This window comes from Lontra canadensis, unplaced genomic scaffold (genome assembly GCF_010015895.1).
Source record: "Lontra canadensis isolate GAN:19392208 unplaced genomic scaffold, GSC_riverotter_1.0 scaffold84, whole genome shotgun sequence".
NCBI lineage: Eukaryota > Metazoa > Chordata > Mammalia > Carnivora > Mustelidae > Lontra > Lontra canadensis.
The window spans coordinates 4138835-4157826 of record NW_022631078.1 but is presented as its reverse complement, the minus strand read 5'-3'; the positions used below and the strand labels follow the sequence as shown (position 1 = coordinate 4157826).

Here is an 18992-nt window from a genome sequence, read left to right as displayed (position 1 = left end):
GCTCCGTGCTTTCAGCCGAGGTTTGCCTCGCTAGTCTAAGCTCAGACTTCGACCATACATTCTTGTGTGCACTTGCCCTGTGCTCTGTAGGATGTTTAGAAACATTTTGGGCTCCACTCCCTAGATGCCAGCAGCACCCCTCCTCGTCACCCAGAGGTGTCAACCAACAGTGTGTCCAGACATTGCTACATGTTTCCCGTGGGTAGAATCATCCCTTGTTGAAAGGCATTGGATAGAGCATCCTTAGAAGGTGTCTTATGGTCCTACAGACAAACCTGGCTGCAGCAGGGTGTCGGGGAAGAGAAGGACAGGGGAGAGAGGTTTTAATAAACTGGATCACGTGATGGTAGAGGCTTGGTAAGTCCCAGATTTGCAGGGCAGCCATCAGGCTGGAGATCTGGATAGGCTGATGTTCAAATCCAGGAGCCCACTAGAGACAGACCTCGCTCTTGCTCAGGGGAGGTCTGTCTTTTGTTCTATCTCAGCCTTCAACTGATTGGGTGAGCCCCACCCACATCATGGAGGGTAAACTGCTTTACTGGGAGTCCACTGATTTAAATGATAATCTCATCCAAAAAACACTTTCACAGAAACATCTAGAATAATGTTTAACTAAATATCTGGCCCCTGTGGTCCAGCTAATTTGATGCATAAAATTCACCATTACAAAGTGAGGCAGGCTACCCACAAAATGACTTGCTAAGAAAATCTTGTTCTTGCTTTGGTACTTTTTCCTTCTTCTCTCCTTCCTGCTTTCCGTTGGGTTTTTATACTGGCAGAATTATTTTGGAACTATTGTATCGTATCGTAAACAAAAGCAACTAAGTATGTATGTTCGTGGGTTAGGCATCAAGATTTTCAGGTGAGAACATAAGGAACAATTATAGAATCAAATAATAGAAGAATGTTAGAACTACATTAGAAATATTGACACAAACTCATGTTTCAAATAACTACAGTAGCCAATCATTAATGACGGGCATGTCCCCACATCCCTATGGGTAAGCTAGGAGCCACCTGCTGGACCTGGAATGCTGTGGTGAACCACAGGGCAAGAAAGACTGTTAAGGATCATTGGGGTCATGTCACGAGGATGCTAGAGCTTGCTTAAGGGCTCCCTTTGGCTAAGGTTCTGACAATTTGAAGATCAAAGGAAGAAAACTGACCCTGCTTGATTAAAGCGGACTGACTCTATGAAGAACCACGCCCATAGTGATACAAAGTTACCATTAATAATGTCCCAGGAGGGGGGCCATACTAGAACATGCTTACACTGTCTTATCCCTCATTCCATTATTGTATCAATAAAGAATACATTTGTTTGAAGATGTTTTCTTGCTCAAGCCAAGGACTCCTAGAATAACCCGGCATTCTGTAACTTCAATGGTTGCAAATTAGGATTTGTTTCATAATCACCTCAGGGGATGGGCAAATGGGCATGAGCAAAATAAGATCGATAGATGTCCATCATTGTGAACGCTGGGGGATGGGTACTCATGAGTCATTGTGCAATCGCTCTACCTTTGTACATATTTATAATTCTCCATGATGAAAAAAATTTTAAATCAACAAAATTAGCCAAGTGCTGGTCATTGGTGAGGCTGTGCACTAGGTACATATTTTATTAGCTCTACTTCTCTGTGTGTTTTAAATTCTCCATAACAAAAATCGTTTTTCTTTTAAAGATTTTATTTATTTATTTATTTATTTTTAAGATTTTATTTATTTAATTTATTTATTTGACAGAGATCACAAGTAGGCAGAGAGGCAGGCAGAGAGAGAGGGAGGAAGCAGGTTCCCCGCTGAGCTTTAGCCCACTGAGCCACCCAGGCGCCCCAGATTTTATTTATTTATTTGACAGAGAGAGAGATCACAAGTAGGCAGAGGGAGGGGGGAAGCAGGTTCCCCGCTGAGCAGAGAGCCCGATGCAGGGTTTGATCTCAGGACCCTGAGATCATGACCTGAGCTGAAGGCAGAGGCTTAACCCACTGAGCCACCCAGGCACCCCTAAAAATCATTTTTTCCTAAGTGTTCACATTTGCTAGAGCCATACGTTAGAATCTAAGATTTGAAAGTTGAACTCAAAAGCTGGGGAGGAGACCCTTAGCTTGTCACTTCCCGCGGTGCCTCCAGCCATCTCCCCTGGAAGGGACAAAGACCAGACTCCCTCCATCTGCCCCTCCTGATCCCTTTTCATCTTCCCAACAGCTGGTCTGGAGGTGGAGGTCATGGGCGGGAGCTGGGTCTGCTGTCTTCCAGCAGACTTTCTTCTTGCCCCTTGAGGCCTGGGGGTCCTGGGCAGCAGAAGGGGCTGCCCCAACCCCTGCTGGGGTGCAGTCCTAAATGTGTCCTGCCAACGTGCAGTCCTCTCCCGCACGGGCTTGGAAGCCTCTGCCTGGCCAGACCTCACCCCCCAGAGCCCAGCCGAGGAGCCGCTCCCTCGTGGTGCCTGTCCTGCCAGCCTGGAAGGAGTCCCAGCCCAGATTCCAATAGCCTCTCCCTAGCCTGGGGTGGGTTTTTGGGGATGTGTTTCGTCTGATTATTTGACAAATGTCTCCTTTCCCTACTATAAAGCATCCAGAGCGCAGGGTGTCTTTCCTCCCACGATGGTCGGTCAGGATATTGTATCCCCAGTGCACGGTCGCAGGCCATTGATACGCACTTGCTAAATGCATATTCATTTGAGGGAAGGAATGAGGGAGGCGCCTTATCCTAGAAGAAGCCATTGTCACAGTTGCTTTCCCGTGTCCCACCTCTTATGCCTGTCCCCAGTCTAACCAATAAATGGAATCCCCGTGGGAGGCCCCACAGACGGCCATCCCGGCCTCCAGACAGTGCTAGCAGAACCTTCTGCAGGGACAGGAATGTTCTAGCTCTGCCGGGTCCTGCTTGGCGGCTGCCGGCCGCGTGCCTGGCTACCCCATGCTAACCAGGTGGCGAGTACACTCGGGAAGCTGAGTTTGCTCTTGTAGTTATTTTAGTTTAGGAAGACGCTGCTAAGCAACCGCCCAGGGAGCCTTCCTTCTACACACACTGTCTCAGCGAATCCTCCCAGCCGAGTCCTTTGCTGTCTACACGGGTTTATTTCATCCTCTGAGCAGACCCATGAGGGACAGATGATGACCGTTTCCAAAGGCAGACACTGTGCAGCGAGCCCTTTGGGGGCCCAAAGCTGCAGCCGGCGGGGTTGGCGGTTGTGCTTAACCTGGATGCCTCCGAGCCTCCCCAGGGAAGTGTCCAGGGAGGCCTGAGGCATTCACGGGTTCACAAGAAGACATCTGTCGGGCATCTCAGGTGCCCTGATGGGGCTTAACTTAGGGTGGGGACAGGACAGGGAAAAGTCATTTTAGATGTGCGGCTGCGGGCCGGGTGTCTCCAACATCCAAAGGGCAGGGGCAGAGAACACCCAGTAGGAACTGTCCTGTATCTGAGCTCGAGAAGCAGCAGACGGAGGCCAGGCCCCCCGCGTGCATGTCGGCAGGGACGCAGAAGCACACATGGGGGTGAGAACAGGGACTCCTGAGCCCGCCTGCTGGGGCTGTGCTGTGTGGCTGTCCCCAGCTATGCCTTCTGGGCCTTGGTGGATCTGGGTGCTCAGGGGGGCCCCTTCCTGCTGGCCAGGCAGTGGCTGGGATGGATGGGGCTGGGGAAGGGTTGAGCAGCCTCCAAAGCAGACCAAAGCCTGGAGTCTGGGCTCCCAGTGCTCAGCCATCCCCCGGGGTACACGGGTCCTGTTTTCTCCTCTGTAAAGTGGAGGGGGGCGCAGTGGGGGGAGACACCAAAGGCCCACCCAAGCTGGTACAGGGATGAAGGGACACGAGGGAGGGGGAGGTTCTTGGGAGATAAAATGCTCCTCCTCCTCCCTCCAGGGCCTGGGCTCATTCTCCTGGCTCTGACCCACCCAGGTTGGCTCCGGGTGAGGGGCCAGTGGGGGCTCCCCCATGCCCCAGGAGGCAGAGGGAGAGCAATTCTGAGCCAACCAATCCGGGGTGGCTGGGTGGCCCCGCCAAGCTATTTGCCACTGTTGGGCTCCAGAGCCTCAACTGGGAAGTATGGAATGAAAAGCTCTAAAACCCATGTCTTCTTTTTTTTTTTTTTTTAACTTGGTTTTATTTTTTTCAGTGTTCCAAGATTCATTGTTTATGCACCACACCCAGGGCTCCATGCAGTCCGTGCCCTCCTGAATGCCCACCACCAGGCTCACGCAACCCCCACCCCTCTCCCTTCCAAAACCCTCAGTTTATTTCTCAGAGTCCACAGTCTCTCATGGATTGTCTCCCGCTCCGATTTCCCCCAACTCCCTTCTCCTCTCCATCTCCCCTTGTCCTTCCTGTTATTCCTTATGCTCCACAAGTAAGTGAGACCATATGATAATTGACTCTCTCTGCTTGACTTATCTCACTCAGCACAATCTCCTCCAGTCCCGTCCATGTTGATGCAAAAGTTGGGTATCGATCCTTTCTGATGGAGGCATCATACTCCATAGTGTATATGGACCACATCTTCTTTATCCATTCATCTGTTGAAGGGCATCTTGGTTCTTTCCACAGTTTGGCGACTGTGGCCATTGCTGCTATGAACACTGGGGTACAGATGGCCCTTCTTTTCACTACATCTGTATCTTTGGGGTAAATACCCAGTAGTGCAATTGTAGGGTCATAGGGTAGCTCTATTTTTAATTTCTTAAGGAATCTCCACACTATTTTCCAAAGTGGCTGCACCAACTTGCATTCCCACCAACAGTGTAAGAGGGTTCCCCTTTCTCCACGTCCCCTCCAACACATGTTGTTTACGGTCTTGTTGATTTTGGCCATTCTAACTGGTGTAAGGTGATTTCTCAATGTGGTTTTGATTTGAATCTCCCTGATGGCTAGTGATGATGAACGTTTTTTCATGTGTGTGTTAGCCATTTGTATGTCTTCTTTGGAGAAGTGTCTGTTTATGTCTTCTGCCCATTTTTTGAAGTGATTATCTGTTTCATGTATGTTGAGTTTGAGGAGTTTTTTATAGATCTTGGATATCAGCCCTTTGTCTGTAGTATCATTTGCAAACATCTTCTCCCATTCTGTGGGTTGCCTCTAAAACCCATGTCTTGATTCCCTCTCCCCTCCAGACCCACTCTTCCTATGGTCTTGCCCCATCTCAGTTAAGGGCAACTCCCTCCTTCCAGTCCCACAGGCAAGAACGTAGGCCATCCTCAATTTTCCCTTACCTGTTCCCCATATCCCATCATCAGCCGAAGTCCTGGTGGCCCATCCTGCAAAAATGTGTCTACTTTGTGAACATTCCTCCTGCCTATGCTGACGTCAGCCTGCTCTGTGCCACGATCTAGCTCCTTCCAGAAGAGTCCGCTGTGAACCGAGACACGCTTGGCACCTAGAAAGTCTTCCTTCTCTTCTACTTCTGTTCACTTAAAAATTCTTTCACTTGTTCATTCAACACTGATGGGCATGTGCCCTGGGCAGGGCACAGAAGCCATCGTGGGGAAGAGGACACTATCATGGCCTGGGAGGGGCTCTTCTTCTGGGGCTTGGGGGAGGAAGATACACCAAAGGCATGATGATATCAAAGTCCACAGGTAACGTGCAGGAGAGCCACGGAAGGAAGAATTCCGGAGGAGGATGGATTGGGGCTGGGCTTGGAGGACAGGGGACCTCCATGCAGAAGCACAGCCCAGGCCCCCCAGGCAGCGGTCCCAGTGGGTGCAGAAAGGGCCTCAGGGTAGCAATCCAGGGGAGGGACTTGAGAAAGCACTAGTTGTTGACACCAAAGTTGGGCACAACAGAGAAAGCCCTTGTTTTTGGAGCCACAAAGGGCAAGAGAGAGCGTGGGGAGCTTGGGGACATGCCAGTGTCCAGTGGGGCTGGTGCCAGTGGTAAGGGGTGAGAGGGGAGGCAGGCAGGTTGGCTGTAGTGAGCAGCCACGCAGGGCCTTGGACACTGTGTCCTGAGGACAGTGAGGGCCTCTGGGTGGCTTTACACAAGGGAGGTGACAATCGGATTTATACTTTAGATATGCTACTGTGGCTTCTGGAGAGGTGACAGGTGAGAGAATGGACCCAGGCAGAGGCAGGGCCGTGTAGGGTCCCATAGGGTCCCATGACTTAAGTTTAAAATCCACTTCCCTGTTTCCTACCTGGGGGTCACTGGACATGTCTACCTGTCCAGTCAACTGTGTCCCTTCCCAAATCCATAGGCTGAGGCCCTCAACCCCAGGACCTTAGAACATGACTGTATTTGTAGACAGGGCCTTAGAGAAGGTAATTAAGGTAAAATACAGTCCTTAGGATGAGCCCTCATCCAGCCTGACTGGGGTCCTCAGGAAAAGAGGAGGTTAGGACACAGACACACACAAAGGGACATCACGTGAGGACACGGGGTGAGGACGGCCGTCCACACGCCCAGGAGAGGGGCCCTGGGAGGAACCAGCCCTGCCCACGCTTTGATCTCAGACTTCGGGCCTCCAGAGCTCTGAGAAACCAAGTGTCTGTGGCTCAGGTCCCGCCTATGCTATTTGGGTCCGCAGCCCCAGCAAACTAATACGGTGCACCAGGCAGCATAGCAGGACAGGGAAGGAAGAGACAGATTCAAGTCGCTTGGGGGACTGGTGCGCCCAGCACACAGTAGGCACTCAGGACAAAGCTGCTGAATAAGGTTGGATTCAGCATGAGAGGGGCCAGAAAGGGGGCACTGGGGCAGCTGGGAGAGGGCAAGACAGGCCTGACCTTGCTGCGCAGTGGGTGGCAGCCAGGAGGCGGTGGGAGACATCGAAACTCCAGCCTTGTCCAGCACCCCAGTCCCAGAGCATTCACCCCCTGACCGCATTTCCTGCCTCTGTTCACCTGCTAGCCCAGATTCCCTGAAAAAGAAACAAAGGCTTTGGGGGCAGGGTCTTTCAGGACTACCAAGTTGGGAGTGCTCGGCAGGACAGGTGTCTGGAGCCTGGGGGAGAGAGAGGGAGGCCGAGAACAACCTGGAGCTAGGGGTGAACCCCTGAGCCCCCAAGGCCTGGGGCTTGGGGCGCTTTGGTTGCATTTCATTTCATTTGGTGTCAAGGGGACTGAATCTGAGCACATTGGAAAGTTTGGTTTTCAGAACCTCTCGGATATAGGAAACACTAAAAGCCAGAGAGAGCCTCCAGGGGCGAAAGTTACCCACAGCATCTCTGACCCCTTAAAAAATGAGTAGCAGAAACCAGCTCAGGCCTCTCTGGTGCTGGGAGAAACATTTCTGGGTCAAAAATTTCCAACCCATAAATTCCCCATGTTTCGAATTCAAAGGAGGACTGTGCAGGGCTGGGCTTTGCATAACCTTTCACATCCCAGAACTTCCTGCTTGGTGGCCTCCTGACAAGCGTGTCATCCAGGCCACGGTTCACAGAGACAGTCCTGAGGCACTGAGGTAGAAAAACAGATTTAAAAGTCAGACTCAAAGCTCGGTGCCCTGGATTTTGCTTGATCTGAAAGGGAAAATTTAAAAAAATATTTTTTTTGGCAAAAATGTTCTTGGAATGTGCACCTGGGGTGCGAGGCTGCAGCAGATTGGTTTGGGGGTCCCTCCTGTCCCCCGTTTCCCTCCACGCACACATGCCTGGGAGTCTCCCCGGTGAAGGGACCACGGCGACCCTCTCCCACACTCATCCCTCTTCACAACTGGCCAAGCAAAAGTCAACATCTTTGAAGTGCAGACTTGTTTATAAATGCAAGGCTTTTTTTTTTTTTTCCCCAGAATGTTTTGGGGCCTTAGCAGATTGTTATTTTAACTCTTTTCCCCAGATGTTCTTGCCATATTTGGGCAAGACAAGAGACTGGAGGACTTTTTGTATGTTTTTTCATGAGAAACTGCAGGGTCTGGGAGAAGACCAACGTGCCTGGGGTCTTCTCCCTCTCGTGGGTGACCCTGGGCTGAACCTTTGTGATCAGCTCGGCCAGTCCCTATTCAAGTCCAGGTTCACAAACAATCGTTGGACGAGAAATGTCAGCCCATAAAAATTCTTAGAGGAACCCCCACTGCTTTGCCCAAAAGATCCTTATCTCTGGGGCAGAGACTTTCTGTTACATTCTGTCCCGGGGTGATAAGGATCTGAGCATCTACTCCGCATGTCAGGGCTCTGATGATTGGACCCCTCCCCATATCTCTGAGGCCCAGAGACAGGAGCAGCATTTTTTTTTTTTTAAGATTTTATTTATTTATTTGACAGAGATCACAAGTAGGCAGAGAGGCAGGCAGAGAGAGAGGAGGAAGCAGGTTCCCTGCTGAGCAAAGATCCGAGGACCCTGAGATCATGACCTGAGCTGAAGGCAGAGGCTTTAACCCACTGAGCCACCCAGGTCCCCACACGTTTGTTTTTTAAAAACAGTTTTACTTGGGCAAATTTCAAACTGTAGACACATTTCAAGAACAATACAATAAATATCCATATATTTGGGAGGGGGCTGGAGGGGTGGGGGGAGAAGCAGGCTTCCCGCTGAGCAGGGAGCCAATGCGGGACTCTATCCCAAGACCCTGCAATCATGACCTGAGCAGAAACCAAGAGTCAGCCCTTCAACCGGCTGAGCCACTCAGGTGCCCCTACAGGTTGTTTTTAGTAAGAATTAACCGAGGGTCAGGGCGCCTGGGTGGCTCAGTGGGTTAAAGCCTCTGCCTTTGGCTCAGGTCATGATCCCAGGGTTCTGGGATCAAGCCCTATGTCGGGCTCTCTGCTCAGCGGGTAGCCTGCTTCGCCCTCTCTCTCTGGCTGCCTCTCTGCCTACTTGTGATCTCTGTCTGTCAAATAAATAAATAAAATCTTTAAAAAAAAATAAAAAAAGAATTAACCGAGGGTTGCAAGGGGCAGTGAGTTGTTTTGTCTCCTTCAATCTACAATGGTTCTCAGCCTTTTGTTTTGTGTTTACCTCTGCCTTTGCTGATAGAACATTTCAAAGCATCCGGGCCTACTGGCTTGCAGAAAGACCCTCAATTTGGATTTGTCCAAGTGTTTCCTTTTGTTTGGATTCAGGGTTAAGTTTTTGGATGGGAGCATTACCCAGATGGTCCCGAGCCTTCTGAGGCATGACCTGGGAAGCTCACGAGGTCAGTCCACCCCGTTCCTGGTCACGTGAGGTTCAAGTCCTTCACGAAATTGACACCCCGATTCCTGCACCTGTTGGTCCTTAAAATTCATTCCTCTGTGGTTTTCACACTGATTGAGAAGATGCTTTCCTGAAATCCATTATTACCAGCATGTTTGCAGAACGCTGGTTTATGTTCTGGCATTCCTTGTACATTTATTAGTTGGTGTTTTTTGAAGAAAAATGTTCTCTTTTACAACTTTTTAAAAAAAGATTTTATTTATTTACTTGACAGAGATCACAGGTAGGCAGAGAAACAGGCAGAGAGTGAGGGGAGGTGGGGAGCAGGCTTCCTGCTGAGCAGAGAGCCCATGCAGGGCTCGCTCGATCCCAAGACCCTGGGATCATGACCTGAGCCGAAGGCAGAGGCTTTAACCCACTGAGCCACTCAGGTGCCCCTCTTTTACGACTTCTTAAAAAAGTACCAGTATTGACTCATGGATTCATGTCTCATCCAATGGGCTAAACACGTTACTTCCACTATTTATTTTGTGTGCAAATTCCACCGCGCCGCTGGGAGCCTCTTCAAGCCCCTTCTGTGCCAGTACCTCGGATATCCCCTCATCACCTTCTAGCACTTTAGCATCTAGGCTCCTCTTGACATTCCCTGTCCCAGCCCTGGAGTGACCCTGTCTCCAAGGGGTCCTGGTGCCATTCACTGGGGACTGCGTTTCACGACCCAGAGTGCTGAGGGGGGCCTCCTGCCACTTGGGAGTCACTGGGGCAGACAGAAGAGCTCGGGAGTTGTTATTTTGCCACAAGGAGACTGCGAATTCAAAACTCCAGAAGTTCTTCCTCCTCCTTTCCAAATCTCCCTCTTCCTGCAGCGAGGGCCTGAGTCCTGACCCCAGTTCTAGGATACCGCGGGTCGCTCCAGAACCGTCTGCCCTCCCGGCTGCCTGGCTCCTGCGGATCGGGGTCCTGCTAGAGTCCTCTTCGCCCTTAGAGAGCTCTCTCCAAGCCAGCGCAGTCCGACGAGCCTTCCGGCGTCTCTCACACGGAGTTTTTGTACATGGGGCTATGACCTTCGTGTTGTACCTAGATTCCTTACTTTCTACTGGTTTCCAGTTTCAGTTTTCTCCTGTCCTCACTGACTTATGTCTGAAATGTAAAATGTAATATTTAAGGTGCTTGTGGAGAAAAAGCAGCATTACCGATGCCGGAAGGAACCATCTAGACCAGGGGAAGCCCCCAGCACGGTTTTCAAGCGCACCCCCCCCCCCCCAGAGCAGGCCTTTCGAACCAGCAGGTGCTGGGAGGCAGGACTGCGCTCCTCCCATCTGGGCGTTTCCGGGAGTCCGTTCCCGCCCTGGCCTCGCACCTGTGAACCCAAAGGGTCACCCTGGGGTCCCCGGAGGGCTCACAGGCCCGGGACTGGAAGGCTTCCGCGACGCACCTTCTCCGATTAGCCGGTTCCAGCTTCAGCAGAGCCCAGCCCTCACCTGGCGCTTAGTGGGGTCTCCATAAATAGCTGCGGGAATTAGCGCCCCCATTTCCCAGGGTGGAAGCGGCCGCTCAAAGAGGGGATGTCTTGCCCCCCGCCCCCGCCCCCCGTGTATCCCAGACGCCGGGACAGCGCCACCCCTGCCCACTCCAGCGGCGCACCCCCGCGCGACCGTAAGGGCGCGGGGAGAGGTCCCACCCCGCAGGTGGGCCCTCGGTCACGTCGTGGGGCGGGGCGTATGCAAATATCTCGCGAGGGGGCCGGGGATTGGCCGGCGCGGGTGGGGCGGGGCGGGGAGGGGCGGGGCCGGGCGCGCCGAGGGAGGGCCCGGGCAGCCAGGTGCGCTGACGGTGAAAGGTGCGGGGCTCCCGGGTCCCCTGCACCACGCGCCCGCGCTCCCGCGCTGTGTTCCGGGCTATGCCTCCGCTCTGGGCCCTGCTGGCCCTCGGCTGCCTGCGGCTTGGCGTGGGTGAGCGAGGAAGGGGGAAGGGGTTGTGCCCTGGGAGGGCGGGCGGCTGAGTCCCGGGCCCTGACCCTCCCGCTGTCCTCAGAGGAGCCGCGGTGGCGCACGGCCTTGGGGACGGGAACTTCGCGTGTTCGCTCCAGGAACAGGCAGGATGCTGCTCTGCGCCATGCCGCAGGCTCTGGGGATTCAGATACTACTAATAAAAACAACACCGATTAATAATTTCCCTTGGGTGGGGGTTCCAGGGCTCATGGGTCACAGGTCCCTGGATGGGTCCTGTGAGAGACAGACGCAGCCACAGAAGGGGCCCAGCAGGAGAGTGACAGGGTCAGACTTGCGTGTTAGAGCAAAGGACTGGGGCTGGGGGGGAGGCTGGTTCCTGGGGTCCTAGTGAAAAGAGAACTCGGAGACTGGGCTGACTGGGTAGAAGAGATGCTTTGGAGAGGCAGTGGGGTTCTTGGCAACTGGCCGTCTATGGGTGGGGAGAGAAGGCAGCCATTAGTCTGGGCTGCTTGGTTTGGGCAGGGAGGATGGCTGGTGAGGGCTGGGGAGCTGCCTGGGTGTGAGAGATTCTTGAGATGGCCCGTGGGAAGGTCAAACCCCAGGGCCCGCACACCCTAGGTGCCCAGTGTTGTATGCAGACATGGGGGTGGCACAGAGTGTGCCTGCGGGTGTGGACAGTTCTACTGGAGATCAGCTCCCGTCCTCACTGCCTCCTCTAGGTGTGAACCTCCAGCCCCAACTGGCCAGCATGACCTTTGCCACCAACAACCCCACGCTCACCACTGTGGCCTTGGAAAAGCCTCTCTGCATGTTTGACAGCTCAGTGGCCCTCGACGGCACCTATGAGATCTACCTCTATGTCCTTGTCGACCTAGGTAAGGGTTCTGCTTCGCTTGGGCTGCGCTGAAAGGGGAATTGGCCTGTGCAGGGAGGAGGAAAGGAGGCAGGTAGTGGGACGCTTTTGCTTTGTCGTTCAGCTCCCGCCATGCACCTCGCTGTGCTTGCTCTGGGCCAGCCCTGGGCTGTGTGCTGCAGCCACACGTTCCTCTTTGCCCCAGAGAAATGTCCCAGCTAGCGGAGAAGTGCAGACGGCACCGGTCACTGAGCACATACATGACCCTCAGTGCTCTGCATTCCTTAGCCCTAACATTGCAAGACATCTGTCCCATCACAGAGCCAGGAATCAGCGGAGGCTGGAAAGCGAGCCCAGATCTCTGAGATGCCTCCAGCCCCAGCCCTTCCCCAGGCTTGCCCAGGTGGGGCACGGCCGGTGTTGGTCAGGAGAACCATGCGCTTGGACTCGCGTGCTCTGGGCCAGTCCCTCCTGTTCACCGGAGCAATCCTGGCTTCTGGGAGAAGGAACCCAGTGACAGCCTCTTGCATTTCTGGTAGCCGGACGTGTGCAGGAGCTCATTCGGGGCCCTCCCCTGGGCCCGGGCCCAGTGTGTGCATACCATGGGCTCTTTCTCTCCCATTCACAATCGGGGCCAGCGCTCTCAGGGGGAGGGAAATGATGGAAGTCTGTCGGGGTAGGAGGACCTGTAAGCTTTTACTGGCCTGCAGGAGGAGGAACCTTCCTCTTGCCCGAAGTCCAGGGGTGCTGCTGTCTCCCCCAACGTGCAGGGAGCCCCTGAGGCAGGCCCTGCCTGGGACCCCAGGGTCCAGCACCGCACTACTCAGAGGATGTTCGGGGGTTGGGTGACCGGCTGAGGGCGTCCTGTTGAGCCCGGGGTGGCCAGGAGCTTACCACCACTGCCGTCCCTACAGCGAGCTCCAGGAACGCCTCCGTGCAGGATGACAGCAGGACTCCCCTAAGCTCCACATTCCAGCAGACGGAGGGAGGGAGGACAGGCCCCTACAAGGCTGTGGCCTTTGACCTGTCCCCCTGCAGCGACTTGCCCAGCTTGGATGCCCTAGGGGACGTGGCCCGGGTCTCGGAAATCCTGAATGCGTACCTCGTCAGGGTGGGTGCCAACGGGACCTGCCTGTCAGACCCCAACTTCCGGGGCCCCTGTAACCCGCCCCTGTCAGCAGCCACGGAATACAGGTGGGTGTGAGCAGTCGCGGGGGAGGGGCCGCTATGCCCCAGCCCCTGCTCAGGAAGACCCAGGAGGGGTGCGGCGTGGGGGCCTCATTTCTTGTGCCAGGACCATCCCGGGTCTCCTGAAGGGACATGCTTCGGGCCGTGCGACCTGCCCCAGGCGCTCAAAAGGACTCCTGCTTGCCTGAATCCTCCACCACTGCCACTTTGAGATCTGCATTTTTTTTTTTAACAGGGGGCCTGCGTTTCCATTTTGCACGACTCCACAAATTCTGCGTCTGGTCCCGGCTCATCCCCCGCGTGGCGGTCACTTACCCAATGCACGTCATCCGCCAGGGGAGGAACCTAGCTGGCCCGGAGAGGGAAGGAGGTCACTGCGTGAAAAGCAGCGGCCACACTCAAGGCTTTTCCAGCTCCCGCATCATCCTCGCTTTTTCCGGCCTCCTTCTGGCCTGTGCTTTTGTATCTCCTCCCCCTCCTCCACCCCATCCCCGACCCCAGGGGTCCCTGATTCCTTTTCACACTCCTTTCTTCTCCGTGCAGAGTCCCGTGGCCATGGGGTCTCGCCCGGTACACCCATTCCCGTTACCATGGAAACGCCTAAGGCTGAGTCTTTGCACCTCCTGGGCACACCTGGGGCCCAGACCATCGCTCAGCCGCCAACCTGACTGGGGGCTCGCCTCTCCTTTGGCCCCAGCCGCAGGGCAGGATGAAAGCCTTAGTGTCTGTCGCCTCCCCATCCTCATCCTCTGACCTCTGACCTTATTCGTAATGTGGGAGAACCTCTCCCTCCACCTACCTCCTCCAGCCTCCTGACTGGGGGACACAAGGCACATATCCCAGCTTCTGGAATTCTCCTCTTCAAACCCAGAGAAGTGGGAGATTAGGCAAAACACCGGAAGCTGTAGAGATCTGAAGGGTCTTCATTTTTTTCAAGTGTTAAGTGAGAGGCTGTTGGTTTCGGGTTCTCAGACCGTCCGTCTTTTTAAACTGACTGTATCTGAGGCCTCAGGTGGGAATCTTGTGCTGATCTTCCTTTCTGATTAGTGACTTTTAGCTGGGGTTTTCTACATAAAAGGGTAGTCCTGTCCCGGGGCAGTTGGGATGGGGATAAATATTACTCCTTTTTTTTTTTTTTAAGTCCCTTTTGTGATATATACTCGTCCTGCAGATAATAGAGAGACGGGAGCCCCAGAGGGAGAGCTGAGAGGAGGGCTGCTGAAGTCTTCATGGAAAGTGTCCAGGGGCAGGATTAGGGGGTAACAGCACCATGGCCAAGCCCAGGACTGTCCTGCTGCCCAGAGCCCACTCTATGGCTTCCATCTTTTAGAAGGATTCTCTCTGCCCCCCAACACCCATCACAGCAATCCCTTCACCTGCCTGTGGCCGGGCACACAGGGTAGACAGAAGTCCCTGTCTCTCCATCTCCCTGCAGGTTCAAGTACGTCCTTGTCAACATGTCCACGGGCTTGGTACAGGACCAGACCCTGTGGTCAGACCCCATCCGCACCAACCGGCGTAAGTAGTGGGTCTGGGCTGGGGGGCGACCCTCGGGCTGTCACTCAATCAAGTCTCCCCAGTCACGGGCATGCCAGTGGGTTGGTGAGGAGAATGTATCTTAAAATGATGTGACCGGAAATCCCCCGGGTGCTGTGGTGGAGGCAGGTGAAGGGCAGGCTGGCATGATTGAAGTCAAGGCATTTGCCTCCAAGGGGCATGGACTTTACCCTGCCTTTCCATCCTAACCTGCCCCTTTGTTCAGGCCTCACAGCCATGTGACACGGCTCCAGAGGATTCTGGGTGGTTCTGGAGGCAAGGACTCAGTGCAGGGGGGAGCCTGGAAGGGAGCAGGAGTGCTGCCCATCTCTCCACCCCATTCTCTGGAGACTGGGTGGGCTTCCTAAAGGTGGGGGGTTCCGAGGCCTAGGCACCTGCCTGTGGCCCTGCCCTGTCCCTCCTCAAGCCTCCATCCGGGTTCTCAACATGCATTCGAGGTTTATACCCAGAACCGTGTCTGCTGAGCCTGAGGGGCAATGGAAGAGATTTCCGACAGCAACCTTGACAGCACCCGACCCTAAGTTTAGAACCTTCTCCCACAAGATGAGACTTCATGCCAGGATGGGCTCAGCCTAGAGCCGAGAATTTAACCTGTAGAGCACCCCCCCTCCCCCGCACCATGGGAAGCTTATGGGGCACGAAGTAGTTCTCACAGCTTCCTTGAGGTCACACAGCTAGTGAGGGGTGTAGACAGATGTGTGTGCGCATGTGGCCGGGGTGGCCCCCTCCCCGCCCTTCCAGTGGCACGCCCGTGTTTTGTGGTTCCCCTACAACAGGGCTGCCTTGGGACCATGAGTGCTGAGTTCAAGCCCAGCCTCTGCGCCTCACTGCTCTGTGACGCCCTCAGGACCTCAGTCTCCACATCTGAGAAATGGGAAGAAAAATCCTTGCTCTGCCTCCCCAGCAGGGTTCCTTAGAGTAATCCAGACAAAAGCGCTTGGCCTGGCTCTTTTGGGGTCAGCTAGTGGGGAGAGTGTGCCCTCTGGGACCTGACAGACCTGTAGGCTTGAGTCTGGAGTCCAAATGCCCTTGACAGGAACTCGAAATCCCTCCGTGGCAGTGAGTGATCTAAAGAATGCGGGTCTTGTCCGGTCTACATGGGAATGGCCAGAAAGCGGCCAGCTCATGGGACAACCTATAAATTGTCCACTTAGTTCCAGAAGGGTGACACGGGCCGGAGCAGAGCAGGGGTCATGGGGCACCCAGCTCCCTTAGGCCAGGGCCCGTTGTCTCATCTCTACTTGCTATGATCCGTGTCCCATCCATTTCACCAGAGTTGAGTCTGTTTAGAGTTTAAAATTATGCAGAAAGACAGTTAAAAGAGGAGGAGACGAGGGAGTTGGCAAGAGGGCGTGGGGCAAGCAAGGTAATTGCACCACAGACCTGGGGGGAGACAGATTCTGACCTGGGTCCCCGCTTCATCCTGAGATCTGTGGCTGCCAGGGTGGTGTGGGGTGGAGGGTGTTCCCGGGAGAAGTCTGGGGGTGCAGTGTCTGGGGGCTAAGCGGGCCTGTGTCCCCTCAGTCACCCCATACTCAGCGATCGACACGTGGCCCGGCCGGAGAAGCGGAGGCATGGTCGTCATCACGTCCATCTTGGGCTCCCTGCCCTTCTTCCTGCTCGTCGCCTTTGCCGGTGCCATCGTCCTCAGCCTTTTGTGAGTACCTGCCAACTGGAGGGCAAGACTCCGGGCCACCCTGGACACACTCCACCCAGAGGGTCTTCCGAGGTGGGGGTGACCCCAGAAGGCGAGGGAGCTGCCTTCCATCCTGGGTGTGCATGTGGGGGTCCGCTGAGAGGGGAGCAGTGTCCTGGGGTCGTCAGGCTGGGTAGGGAGGGGCTCAGCCCTAACGCCTCTCCTTCTATGCCTCACCTTCCTCATCTGGGAAATGGGGATACTAATACATCTTGTCCTTCCTGTCATGACTGTTAAGTGACATGATCCCCGCAGAGTTCTTAGGCGGTATCTGGACCCTGAACAGCTCTTAGCTTTTTTTAGTCATGATTCACCCACTGACTGGACAGGTGGGGAAACTGAGGCCAGAGGGGTTAAGGGTGGCTCAGCGTCACACAGCCAGTTAAAACAGAGCTGGGACCAGAGCCCTGGTCTCTTGAGGCTCCCATCAGCTCCGATGTGTGTGTGTTTGGGTCGGGACTCGAGGTCTCCTGTGTGTGTCTGGAGCAGCTAACAGGCCACCTGGTGGGTGTCAGGTGCACTCACGATCCTCTGATCCTGGGGGGCCGGCACAGGGGGTGCGTCGGGGCTCCAGCGGGTGCTGTGGGAATCCAGAGGAAGGTGAGGAAGGCCCCACCTGGAGCACCAGGGTGGGCTTCCCGGAGGAAGCGGCAGCAGGAGCAAAGTTTCTCAGCCAGAGGGAGGGAGCCCCCAGGAGGCTTTGAGGACGGCAGGGGGCCTGTCCCAGCGTGGATGGGGAGAGCGGATGGAAAAGCTTCCTGGAGTAGGTGAAATTAGTGCACACAGAAATCAGCTCGGTGGGAACGCCGCGGGGAGGATGGAGTAGGGGGCAGTGAACTTGCAAATCAGGTTGCCCTCAGACATTTAAGTAATAAAAACAAATAATAGATAAGATTAGCCACCAAGAGTCTGGTTTGTCTGGCCAGACCTGGGAGTGGGAGGACAGACTTCTGTCCCTCCCTCCTTTTGGACAACACCGTCCTTCGGGAACCCAAGTTCCTGTTACCTGACTGTGGCCTGGATCCTGCATTTATCCCTCCTCGGTCCCCTTCCGGCTCCAGCCCCACCAGACTTCCCACTGTGGCCTCAGAACTCTCAGCGCTTCCTGTCACATGCCTGGAATGCCTTTCCCAGCCCCCACCCTCCTCCTTCAGGGCAGAGTAACTGTCCCCTCCTCTGGGAAGCCTTTCCATGGTTCCCACCTGGACGGCTCCATTCTGTCTGGGCATTGTTTGCTGGGCATGCCCAAGACGGCAGCCGGGAAAGCAGTGTCTAAGTAAAAACTCCCCGGCCAGCTAGAGGGGTTTAGACTTGCTTGGTGCCCCTAACCCTCGCCCTCTTTGTCCCCTTGGTCAGGGACACAGGCAGCTCGGACAGGGAAACGACACACGACTCCCAGATCACGCAGGAGGCCGTCCCCAGGTCCCTGGGGACCTCGGAGGCTGCGTACACATCTGTGAACCGGGGGCCGCCGCTGGACCGGGCCGAGGTGTACACCAGCAAGCTCCAGGACTGAACCCGGGCTCCAACCCCAGGCGGCCACACTGTCCTGGCTGGCCTCACCCTGGGGACAGTGGGGGGTGAGGGTGGGGAGGGGGTGTGTCTGCGCACAGCAGGTGCTCACGCCCTGACCCCACCCGAGGAACAGGGCACGTTGGTCCAACTTGCGGGAAGGCTTCTAATAAAATCTTCCCAAGATTCTGAGTTCGAAAGAGACGTACTGAAGGAAGGAGTGAGAAGGTGGTGAATGAGTCGATGTCATATGGAGGGGTCGGATTATTTCTCTAGAGGGTGGGGGCAGGCGTCTGATTTTCCATCGGAGTGGGGGTGGTGAGGGTTAGGGAAACTGAGGCTATCGGAACATCTGGACGATGGGTCCTGAGAAACGGGCTGTGCGTGCAGTCATTAGATGGTGTTTGGGGTTTGCTGGCTGTGAGGTCCTAGAAGCTAAAGTGGGCACCCCAGGGGGGCAGCTGCTGGCAGCTCCTGTCACCCCCAGCAGCTGTCTCCTTCCCTCTGGGGCTCAGCTTCCTCATCTGTAAAATGGGCTGATATAAATGGCTAATTTCAAGGCTCCTTCTCAGCTTTCCCTGAAGGCCCAAGTTGGGCAGGCAGAAGAGGCTTTGGGATGCAGAAGAGGGGTACCAGGTCCACTTGGGGGATGAAGGGACTCCCCCAGCCCTGCTTCTCGGCTCGGATGACTCACTTCCCTCTTCTGAGCCAGGTAGTAAGACCACTTCCCTTTGGGGAATGAGCAAAAGGAGTCACAGTCCCACTTCCCTTTTCCCTGAAAGAAGAAACGTGTCAGAGCCAGTCCGGGTTGTAAAGCAGGAACACTACCCGTCGGCTTGAGGAGGCCGCATTCCCGAGCAGTGCCATGCTCCCCACGGGCCTTCATCACCAGTGGCGGGATGGGGTACTCTGAGGGCCCCGGATCATCCTCTAGGGGCACAGATGCTGAGACACACACAGATCTGCTAGAGGGTTCCAAGGCAGAGGAGGCAGGAAGGAGGCAGAAGCTATGGGAAGAAGCCTAAAGGCAGGGAGGGGTCTGGAGAAGCCAGAGCCACTGAGGGTCCCTGGAGCTGAGAGGAGCCCAGACCCTGGGCAGTGGGGATGGGAGGGGGTGATGGTGCCGCTCTCTAGGGGGCGCCCAGCCCAGGTGTGCCATGGACT

The 18992-nt window shown here is 55.0% G+C and overlaps 1 protein-coding gene across 1 annotated transcript; it reads left to right on the top strand.

The window, feature by feature from the left end:
* The first annotated feature begins 10894 nt into the window (after nucleotides 1–10894).
* UPK3A (uroplakin 3A) lies at nucleotides 10895–17892 on the top strand. Its single transcript, XM_032882995.1, has 6 exons — nucleotides 10895–11022; nucleotides 11742–11897; nucleotides 12790–13069; nucleotides 14499–14581; nucleotides 16145–16277; nucleotides 17673–17892. The coding sequence occupies exons 1-6, from the start codon at nucleotides 10971–10973 to the stop codon at nucleotides 17830–17832; spliced, it is 864 nt and encodes a 287-aa protein (XP_032738886.1). The 5' UTR covers nucleotides 10895–10970; the 3' UTR covers nucleotides 17833–17892.
* Nucleotides 17893–18992: the final 1100 nt, after the last annotated feature.